The following is an 11,333-nucleotide window of genomic DNA, read 5'->3' on the forward strand; positions in this document are numbered from 1 at the left end:
TAAATAAATAAAAGCGTCTAAAATTGTATGCATATAGTTAGGGTAGCAATATAAATAGACTTTAGAGACATCAAAGACCATACATTCAACCAAACTCTAATTTGTCTAAAATCTAGCCAAATTAGGTAAATGTCAACATCTGCCTATTTATTGCTCATATTCAGAAGATTCATTTATAAACCTGGTAAATTACACTTATGCATGTCATTTTGCATATTGCATTTGTTTTTTATGATATGGAATTCACGATAATTTATAAATTTCCATGAGTGATTTTAAGTAATTTTTGTTTACTTCTGTATGATAAACAATTTTGGTACTATGTTGTCACTTGTTAAAAAACAAAAATGTAAACAAATTAATAAATAAGCAAAACCAGTTGAGAATCGCTGATCTATATAACCTGAAAGTCATTTGGTGCCTTTATGGAGCGAATGCACATCAAAACTGTATTTTTGATCAAATTCATTATTGTAGAAATATTACAAAGATCCTTATAGAGTTGCATAAACTGTGTCTTAAGAACTAGTTTGACCAACTAGCAGTTAGCCAAGGGGTAATGACTCATTCTTTTATTCAAATTAGACCAATCTACATTTTTTTGTAACAGTGATGATCAATGATTTTTTGAACAATGATGATCAGTCTTAAAGAAAAAAATTAGATGCCTAACTTGTAAGACTATAGTCTATGCATTTTATGTAACTGGCCACAGATCTTACCTTTATTTTTTTAGTGCTCATTATGCTGTTGAATCTGAATTTGAGTTGACAGGATTGAAGTCATTGCAATATTGGAACACTGTTTGTGTACACAGTAACTGCGCTGACATGCACACGTGTCCAGTGTGGCAGCTCAGATGGGTTGATCATGAGACAGGTCTGACTGGAGAGGATAAAGGGGAAATGCTCATCGCTGTATCAGGCGATGGAAGAATCAGCAAATGGATACAATACAAAGGCCTGGAATGTGTTGGTATGTTCAAATGGGAAAAAAAAGTCATCACTTAATCACCTTTATATTTTTCCATTTTTCACTCTAACACAAAATTAAACACTAATTTTAATTTAATTAATAACACTAAACACAGAAAATGCCTTTAAATTTCATATTAAAGTCATATTTGTATTAAGGAGCAATCACGTTTATCTATGCTCTATGAAATTTTGCAGGCAAAATCCAGTCATTTCAATAGGAATCTGTGTGATTGCGAGTTTTGCATAAGGACAGAAAAGTTCCCATGCAGATGTGATTGCACCTTAATAATGTACAAACAGGGCCTAAAACTAACATTTTGCCACACCTGCAATGGCCAGTGACTTGAGAAAATTTACCGGCTATAAATATTTTTTTGAGACTATGAAACATTTATGCATGTAGGCCTATTTATTTATTTATATAACACTGTTTTATATACCTGCCAACGCTGATTTTTACTCACATTTGGAGCTTGGACAGTATAAATTTTAGGCCCTTTGTACTAATATATATCATGAGGATACATTGAGACTATAGCACAATACTGACAAGTTTAGCTGCTTTTAGTTAAAATAGCCTCATTTCTGTATGTTTGAGCCATGTGTTGACTAATTTGTAATTTGCCTGAGTTAGATCTGATGAAACTAAAGTCGCCTAACATGATAATGAACAACCAGCGGTGGAACCCGAAGATCTTATCCCTGGCTCCGGGGCTGTGTTTCGGTTTCCATCCTAATGTGAGGCCTACATTGAGACTTGTTGTTAGCTCATGCACATGCCTATATTGAGGCTTGTCAATATTCGACAGGATTCAAAAATCTACCTGGCTGGAACAGAGGAAGCTCATATTCACAAGTGCTCTTATTCATATAATGAGCAATTCTTGGAAACTTACAAAGCCCACACAGTACGTAAAAATGTTTGTCTCATTTTTAAAGTGCCTTAAATGCTTATTGTTGCAAAATTGAGTTCTTCTTCATGTATCTTTAAGCATTTAAACTTTCTTTTCTTTCTCATCTGTTCACTCTGAACCTTCCCCCAGGGTCCAGTCTATAAGGTAACATGGTCGCCGTTCTGTCCTGACATTTTCCTAAGTTGTTCTTCAGATTGGACTATTTATCTGTGGAGGCAGGACCTCCCGAAACCTGTGCTGGGTTTCACCTCTGGTCAGAAGGTTGTGTTTGATATCATGTGGTCCCCACACTGTGCTACTGTCTTTGGAGCTATCAGTGAGGGCAAGGTGGAGATCTGGGACCTGAGAGTCAGCAGGTAAGATCTTGTGTTCTTCTATTGAATAACTTTTATAATTTTGAATAATAATAATAACATTATTAACAACTAATATGGGTTTTTCATTTTATTTTAACATAATTTTTGGTGCTCAGTCTTTCTGTCCAGAAGTTTACAGTATACTCCATTTTTTAACAGTCTGGACCCGATGATTGTGAGCATGACCAGTCCCGGAGTGAATCCGACGGCTCTGCTGTGCACCCCTGAGACAGACTGTGTTCTGGTGGGGGACAGTGAGGGGCAGGTCACTGTGTACAAGCTGAAGAACCTGCCAGCTGGAGGCAGCACACAGGTGAAGCCTTATCTGTTCAGTTCTATGTTGTTCGATCTGTGCCATACTCCAAGTAACCCATTTACTCAAATGTGGAAATCATTTATAGCTCTTGTGTAGGTGGAGATGTTGGAGGATGTAATTCGGTCCACACTGTCCAGTCAACACACATTAGGAAAGACTGACAGAGGTGCATAGGAGGGTCAGGCTGTTTGTCTTTACCTCTTCATCATCATAATTTATATTCTCTGGCAGACTGAGCGACTCCATTTTACATAACAATGGGATTACAGCACATTGCCTGTTTGTGCCTTATTGTGCTTCTTTGTGGGAATAAATATACTCCTACAAAACAATAAGCAATCTTCTTAGGTAAATGTCTAAAAACCTAGACTAAATGTCTAAATCTTCCACTTAAATATAGTATTGTGAATTATTTGTAATAACAGAGATAACAGGCTTGTATTTCAAACAATATATTTTTGAAAGCATTTTTGCATTTAGGTATTGATTGGTAAGGAACACATGTTTTCCCACAAATAATAGTCAAAGTACTATACTGTATTGTGATATGGTAATGTTTTTTTTCTTTCCATGGGAACCACAGACAGAATGTAAGTGTTTGTTCTATGGTAATGGACAGACAGTTTTATTAGCACTTGGCCGCCACATATTACAGCTTATCTACAACATGAGGACCACATCACACTTTTAGAAATGACTCATTACTGAACTGTTTTTCTCTCTAACATCTCTGAAAAATCCATCATCTGAGCTTTTTAGTACAAATCAAACAATTTAGCGACGAAGATGCAACTCAGCTTAAATAAGGGAGCTTTTAAAAAGAACAGCTGTGACATTATGACAGGAAATGGATCCTGCTTGTTTACTAATGTATATGGGACTTTTTATCCATATGGCATATGGTAATTTTACATTTTAAAACACTTTCCCACATGGGGTTTTGTGTTGAAGGACAAGTTGATGTTCATAAATATTGTTTTGATTATTATATTATATTATATTATATTATATATTAAGTATGATTTCTGAAATAAATGAACATGTAATTAAGAGAAATTTGTAATATAATATAATATAATATAATATCCAGAGTGTTTCCCTGCCTTTGGCCTGAGATAGGCTCCAGCATTCTCATAACCCTAGCGGTTTGGAGGATAATATAATAATCAAAACAATGTTTCTGAATGTCAACTATCACTTCCGGTTATTATATTATATTATATTATATTATATTATATTAGTTTCACTACCTCTTGCAGTTATTTTTAATTTAATATAGCAAGAAATGGAAGGTAAAAACTGAAAAAAATTGACATTTACTATGTTTCTAAATGAAGTTAAAATTTAATTAACAGACATTTGTAATACAATATAATATAATACAATATATTGTGTTATGTTGTTATATGTTATATCATATCATATCCAGGGTATTTCCCTGCTTTGACCTGAGACGCTAGGATAGGCTACAGCAATCCCACAATTCCCACAAAGTTGTTTTGGAGCATGTATAGTATAATATAATATAAAATAATAATTAAAGCAATATTTATGAATGTCAGCTTTTACTTGTAAGCTTATGATAGCTTAATGTGCCATGGATGTCCTTCAACACAAAATCTCATATATTATTTATATACCAATTTTGTCTGTTAATGAAATTGTAATTGAATTCAGGAAACAAACTATTTCTTTCTTTTTGATGGAAAAACTTTTCGCTTAATATTTTTCCTGTTATCATTCCTTGTATTGACCACAGACACATGTTATTTTGTCAGTAGAGATCATACTGTTAATCATCTCATGGGGCACATCAGCCATAAAACCATAATGGCTGGGATTATAGCCATATTGCTCATTTGCACTACTCCTTCTCATAGACCAACTAGGTTTAAGGGAACAGAATTTGATGGTCACATCAGCAGATAGTGGACATCTGTTTTGCTCGGGGAGCAGCGTTGGTCTTTATGTGACTAGATTATCCATTCATTAAGGAGAATATCATTGCAGTGAGACCATTAAACTGGAGATGTTAAGAGACAACAGCTTGTCCCTAAGGATGTAATTCCATTCCAGATTGGGGCAGTAAAGCACCTAAATACCTGCTGCCCTTTGTTTTCCGATTAAAGTTGTTTGACTTGAGGGGATCGAGTAAGTGTTGGGTGGGGTTTGGACAGACTGGAATGGTCCAACATGCCGCCATAAATTGGGGTCACGTCCCATGAGCTAATCAGACGTTCGCCAGATCCGAGAGAGGTTGGCACTTGGCAGAAGATAGAGCGGACCTTAGAGAGACAGAACAGGAGGAGCACGCTCACTGAAGCCACTATGACAAGTTTTCATTCACCTGCACTACTGCTGCCTGTCCTGCTGCTGTGGGCTGCGTGTAGTGTGTCAGACGTGCAGGCTGATGTGAGGACAGTCAAGCTATGCGGCCGAGAGTTCATCCGTGCCATCGTCTACACGTGTGGGGGCTCCAGGTGGAGGAGGTTCAGCAGTCCGCAGGACATGGAAGGTGAGTTTTCCATAGCAGAGATTCATGCTAATTCTGAAAACATCATCATGTGCCTTAAATGCTGGTGTCAGTGTTGGGCTTTAGAACAAATCTAGTTAGTTTATATATGAAAAAGACTTTTTTTCCCTATGCAAATGTATTAAATTAAACCTCTTTCTATATAAAATTAATAGTAGTTAATTATCTGTTTCAATCATGTAAATGCAATCATTAGAAATATTCCACAAATGTACAAAAAGATGATCTAAAATTGTTCTAAAATAATAATTGTTATATGTAAATAAGGATTTTATTACTAATATAATATTTCTTCTATCAACAGCCTCTGTCACCCTTTGGAAATTCTCTTAGTTTTAACTGAATCCAGATTAATAATTAAATGAGTGTAAAATAATTTAAAGAACTGGCAATTAAGATTATATAAGAAAAAGGGAGATGGAAGGTATTTTTAAAAATATTATTAAATATTTAAAAAATAGTCAATATTTGGTGATGTTGTACCATATTTATATATATTTAAAATATTTATTAATATATAAACATAAAAAAAATACATTTTAGTATGTATATATTTAAATGTGTCAAATATACAGTAAAACAATGAAAAAAATACATTCTAGTTTGTACAATATAGAAAACTAGAATGTATTTTTTTCTATATTTCTATGTACTGCTTATTTGGCATTTATATTTTCTCTAAAACTGTTCTATAAGTTGCTAAGAAAAAAGTTTCTGCAAATGACCTACGATTGTAGGAGTATCTAAGCATCTCTTCTTCTTTCTTACCCTTCAAGTCTGATGATATTTAACAGAGCACTGCTTTAATTGTATCAGTGAGATCAAGTCTTCTCCAGTCAACAGATAAACAACGTCTGGTGATATTACATTCCCATTAGACTGACACAAGCTGAGTTAATGCAGAAAACTCCTGTGTCATTTTCACAATGCAGCAAACATGCTCTCCTGTCTCTCAAGTCTGAGTAAATTCAGAAGTTTCCAACATAACTTTGTATTTTGTGTTTGTCATTGCACAGGGTTTTTAAAAGGAGATCTAAGCAGTTCTGAGGATCTTAGTGAGAGTCTGGGATCTGTCCTGACCAGGCGAGACCTGAATAACGTTTGTTGTCAGTTTGGCTGCAAGAAAAGTGACCTCACGTTGCTCTGCTGAGAACTGAACCTGTGTTTTTCTATTTGTCTCACTATATGTTTTCTTCCACATTGAGTCCAGATGAATATGAACACCTCTATAAGTGTACTCTAAGTGTACAGTCAGTTGTGATTCATATAACGGCTTAATTTGCCAGTAGATGATACTAATTTATGTAAAAAGCATGTCTAATTTGGGATTAGATCATTCTGCTTCACTTGTACTCTAAGATGCACCATGAAAAGTGGTTTAATATCAAGTTACCAACAGCAGTGAAATCGCATAATGAGGTGCACAGCAGTAATCTTGCATTTAAAGTGTTTAATTGTAACTTGTATTTTGCAAACTTTGTCAATAAACATTATTGCATATGCATGCATCAAAGGTGTTTATTTCCCCCCAACAAACCTGAAAATCACCAGTATGATTTCACAATATTTTATTGTCCGACTCAATAAGTTTTTGGTGGTTAAACCAATTTGGACCTAGCTGAGTATTGATATGAAACTATATTAAAATGTTCTGTATTAAATTAAATTATTAATTAAATATGATATTATTACATTTCAGGCATAATATTTTACAGTAATATTAGTTGATCAATTTTAAACATAACACAATACATCCACTTATCAGGCTTATATGTTTTATTGTTTTGGAAAGAGCAAAGTAATCTCAGTATCTCAGATCTTTGTTAACATTTTTTGTACAAACACAACTTGCACATGTTGCTGGGAAGAGATGATTTACACTTACCAGACAACACACACACACACACACACACACAAACTCTTCCTCCTACACATACACAACTTCACACATACACAACTTCACACACACACACACACACACAAACGCAATTCAACATTCACACACAGCTCCACCTACATCTAAACTGACATGAGTTTTCTCATTTCTTTTGCGCATCTGAGTGACGTTTCACTTTAGACCATGTAGACATACTGATTAAGCATTACACACAATTGAATTCATAGGTTTTTTTCTTTCAGCTGACAGACTCAAATTGTTCTTCGATTGAACTCTGCAATAAAAACCCTATAGTTACAGTGCTCAGAAAATATGCAATGCAGTGTTAACGGATGGCGGCGCTCATCCTTAACCTTAAATGTGGATGGAAACCTATGAATCACAAAGCACCAGTATATTCTTCTCCAAACCATCACAACGTCTACATCAGACACTCAAAGATGTAACCAAAATGTTTGTTCTTGACATTGAACATCAGAGCATCTGGGAAGTTAAACAGTAACACAGTGTTTTTTTCCTTTTAATTTTTTTTCCACAAGAAACGATATTTTTCACTTTATTCATAGGTTTAAACATTTAAAAAATATGCAGCTTATTTTCTCTTAAAGGACAATTCTTGAGATACACATACAAATGAAAAGAAAAGAAAAAGCGATTTGGTCATTTAACCACTCGAGAACCTTGTCATCTCACAGAGACCGTTACCATTTGCAAAATAAAGATGTTCTGAAGCGCAGGGGCTCATGCTCAGGACACTCAATAACATGTGCTGCGGGGGAGAGGCTGGATACAAACACATCTGCGTGAATGATAAAAGAATTTACAATGTCCAAAAGCTGACAATCCATGTTGAACTAATAGTGCTGCTATACATAACACTGTAATAACATCAAGCATGACGCATCTAGGTAGATACAGTATCCTGTTTCATTTTCTCTTTTAAATGTCACCCCCCGACCCAATATAGCATACATTTTCTGTTGCACTTGAGTTAAAAAAATTATATCTGAAATAAATTTAAAAATTATACCTCGGCATTATACTGTACACAGCTTACCCAACTACACAGATAACAAAAAGTCAAAAACTTCAAGGATCCTAAATTATGATACCATTCAAAGTCTATTCCTATACAGTGTAACTTGTTTCGTTTTTTTTATACAACAAATCATGAATAAATAAAAATAGAATGATGTCATGTAGCTACTTTTATGTCTAACACTGTTCCTTCTAGAACAACAGAAAGGCTATTTAACAATACAAGAAAACACCAAACGGCCTTCAAGATATATATTTTCAATTTAAAATGACTTTTCTGTTGAGGAAAATCATTTTTTTGTGAGTCTATTGCAAGCAGGAGATTTTTAAAGCTGCGGCTGTCTAAAAACAGATTTGACAAAATATAATTTCTATCATTTTCCATTTAATGAACCTGTGTAAATTAAAATGAGATATTCCTGAATACGTTTTCATAACTAAATAAGCTTGAGCAATACCAAAATCCGATGCAGACCTCATACTACATGCAACAGTATAGCGCCATCTTGTGGCAGAGGCTCATTCCTCTTTTGTTCATTGTACTATTTTGCTACCTTGTTCGAAAATTTGATACTTTTGACAAACTGAATGCATAGAGTAATAAAAACATCACATGTTCAGTATCATTTTTAGAGAAGGATACAGAGAATTCAGGTTCACGTAGGCACAGCCAATAACACGTCGAACAGAAATAGAGGCTTAACCTTACGAACAAACCCAGGTCGTTTAACTGCCTTAATACAGATGTTGCAAAGTGAATACAGTTCACAATTATAAGAAGTACACCCTAAAACGGTCCACATTTTACAATGCAATTTTACAATAATACTTCTGGAGTGTGTGTGTGAGGTCCACCTGTATTGTACATCTACAAAGGTCAGGTTGGGGTCATGTCCTGTGTTTTAAATATTCAGAATTGGTCCAAAATATGCAGACTTGCATGGCGTTGTTTAGTTGTCTGCCATGTATTTTCCTATGATAAAAGCACACACAGCGTAACTTATTTTCACAATGCCTTGATAATCTCAAATTCTGACTCTCCAGAAGATTCCTACTAAATTAATGATCAAAACAGATGTCGCTTGCATAACTCACCTGCTGCAAACCTCTTCTTGATGAGGGAAAAACGATATCCAAGGCCAACCAGCTCAATGTCACAGCCTGACAGAGTGCTGCCCTCACTGGTGAACTGCACTGCCACCGGGGCGGGTTTACTGGGACCCTCAGTCAGTTGGAAACGGGCCAGCAGAGATCCCACACCTGAAGATATAAAAAAAGAGTGGATGAAAAAAAGAGAAGCAATCAATTTATCATTATGTATAATAGATAGTTTAGACCGTTCAAAAGTTTGGAGTCAAACTTTTGACATTTATGTTACAAAATGTTTCAAATAAATGCTGTTCTTTTGGAATTTCTATTCATCAAAGAATCCTGAAAAAATTCCAAAATATTAAGCAGCATAATAAAAAGATTTCTGATGGATCATGTGATCATGGATCTGGAGTATTGGCTGTTGAAAATTCAGTTTTGCCATCAAACATTTTCAAATATATTATGATAGAATACAATAATTTTTTGTGCCGTCAAACGATTAATCGCGATTAATCGCATCCAAAATAAAAGTTTTTGTTTACATAATATATGTGTGTGTACTGTGTATATTTATGATGTATATATAAAGACACGCACATACAGCATATATTGAGAAAATATTTATTTTATTTATATTCATATAAATTATATCATATATAAATATATTTAATATATATAAACGTAACATATTTTTCTTAAATATATACATACATGTGTGTGTATTTATATATACATAATAAACATACATAGTACACACACATATATTATGCACACAAAAACGTTTTATTTTGGATGCGATTAATCGTGATTCATCGCGATTAATCGTTTGACAGCACTATTTATTTTATATTGTAATAACATGTTTTACAATATTAAAAATATTACTGTTTTTACTCTATTTTACTTTCTATTTTTGATCACATAAATGAAGCCTTGCAGAGCATAAGAGACTTCTTTTAAAGACTAAGTAAAAAAAATCTTACAGATCCCAAACTTTTGAACAATAGTGTATATATACACAAGAATGAACCAGGAATCTGACCTCCATTCTCAGACTTCTGAGAAATATCTGGAATCTTCCATAAGATTCTCTGCTGTTCCGCATTCCTATAAACATAGCAATAAAATATATTATATTATCTAGAAAGAAAGAAAATAATGCTGTTGATCTGTCAAAATGCTCTTCCTCCACATCTAGTACAAGTCATAGTATCATTTTTTCAAACTCGCAATCTAGTACAATCACAATGCTTTATTTTCACAATGACACTTATATTTTTGAAGACTAGTAGTAAATTAATAGAAGAATCCAGTCCATCTCTCACCAGGCAGCTGGAGGAAGCACAGCCTGCAGTTTGCTGACGCCTCCGTCCACAGGGATGAGGAACTGAACATTGTTGAGGGCGACAGGAGTGGTCATGGCACCCCCGTTGTATTTGTAGTCTATCCTCAGATCAGTACTGGTGGGCTCACACCTCCAGCTCACTGCTAGATTTAGAGGAGTGGACTGTAGACCCTTCTGTAACACCTGAGGCAAATTTGGTAATGAAGTGTTAATGACATAGCTTCATTCTTGTAAAAACAAAATGGTATGAAATAGTAAACGTTAATTTTATTATTAGTTTGTTTTAAATGACATTTTTTATTTAGTCAAATTAACAATTTCAGAACTTTACTAGGTCACTACTTGATGTCCAAGGTCAAATCTGGGTCCCGAAGCAAAACCAATTGAGAACCACTTACGTAAGATATGAAGTAAATACCAGTTCTAGATTTTCTAAAATCCAATGACTTCAAGTACTCTTATGCAGGGTGCGAACTACGGGGGAGCTCGGCTCCCCTTAATAAGACATGGGCTCCCCTGAAAACGGGATTTGTGAAATTTTGGGGGGTCTCAAAAAATATTGACAATGTGTTATTTTGACGTGCAATTTCAGTTTTGTGTAATGTGATCATCGTGGATTATTATGTGTAAAATTGCAAAAATATCATTCATCATCATTCATGCATGCCGGCGATTTAAACCTAATTCACTTCAATAAAGATAACTATACATGATATTCTTGTCATGAGCATCGCGGTGTGGGGGCGCTGCGGTGCAAATTCCACTATGTTTAGTACATGTTAACTCAAAGATTCATAGAAAAAATATAAACGCTGGACTCTGAGTTAACATGTACTAAACATGAGTGGAATTTGCACCGCAGCGC

General features: G+C 34.6%; 2 protein-coding genes and 1 pseudogene across 2 annotated transcripts in view; 2 read left to right on the forward strand and 1 right to left on the reverse strand.

The window, feature by feature from the left end:
• LOC107739117 (WD repeat-containing protein 78-like) overlaps nt 1-3,004 on the forward strand; it is a 7,111-nt pseudogene extending 4,107 nt beyond the window's left edge.
• Nucleotides 3,005-4,314: 1,310 nt separating this feature from the next.
• On the forward strand, nt 4,315-6,514 carry LOC107739206 (relaxin-3-like). Its single transcript, XM_016551232.1, has 2 exons — nt 4,315-5,078; nt 6,113-6,514. Exons 1-2 carry the CDS (start codon nt 4,892-4,894, stop codon nt 6,244-6,246), a joined length of 321 nt encoding a protein of 106 aa, XP_016406718.1. The 5' UTR covers nt 4,315-4,891; the 3' UTR covers nt 6,247-6,514.
• A 1,629-nt stretch (nt 6,515-8,143) lies between these two features.
• LOC107739126 (SH3-containing GRB2-like protein 3-interacting protein 1) overlaps nt 8,144-11,333 on the reverse strand; it is a 62,512-nt gene continuing 59,322 nt past the window's right edge. The window contains exons 23-26 of the mRNA XM_016551141.1: nt 10,449-10,651; nt 10,166-10,230; nt 9,127-9,291; nt 8,144-9,004 (exon numbers count right to left, since the gene is read on the reverse strand). Of these exons, the coding sequence (XP_016406627.1) occupies nt 8,982-9,004; nt 9,127-9,291; nt 10,166-10,230; nt 10,449-10,651 (456 nt within the window). The 3' untranslated portion in view covers nt 8,144-8,981. The remainder of the gene's footprint in view (nt 9,005-9,126; nt 9,292-10,165; nt 10,231-10,448; nt 10,652-11,333) is intronic.

This window comes from Sinocyclocheilus rhinocerous, unplaced genomic scaffold, assembly GCF_001515625.1.
Source record: "Sinocyclocheilus rhinocerous isolate Xijiao unplaced genomic scaffold, SAMN03320098_v1.1 scaffold1182, whole genome shotgun sequence".
NCBI classification, from domain to species: domain Eukaryota; kingdom Metazoa; phylum Chordata; class Actinopteri; order Cypriniformes; family Cyprinidae; genus Sinocyclocheilus; species Sinocyclocheilus rhinocerous.

What these genes read in the sequence shown, in the direction of transcription:
- LOC107739206 (XM_016551232.1), top strand. Translation starts at nt 4,892, where the DNA reads ATGACAAGTTTTCATTCACCTGCACTACTGCTGCCTGTCCTGCTGCTG. An exon ending in CAGTCCGCAGGACATGGAAG is followed by an intron (nt 5,079 to 6,112) that starts GTGAGTTTTCCA and finishes GTCATTGCACAG; the next exon opens with GGTTTTTAAAAGGAGATCTA.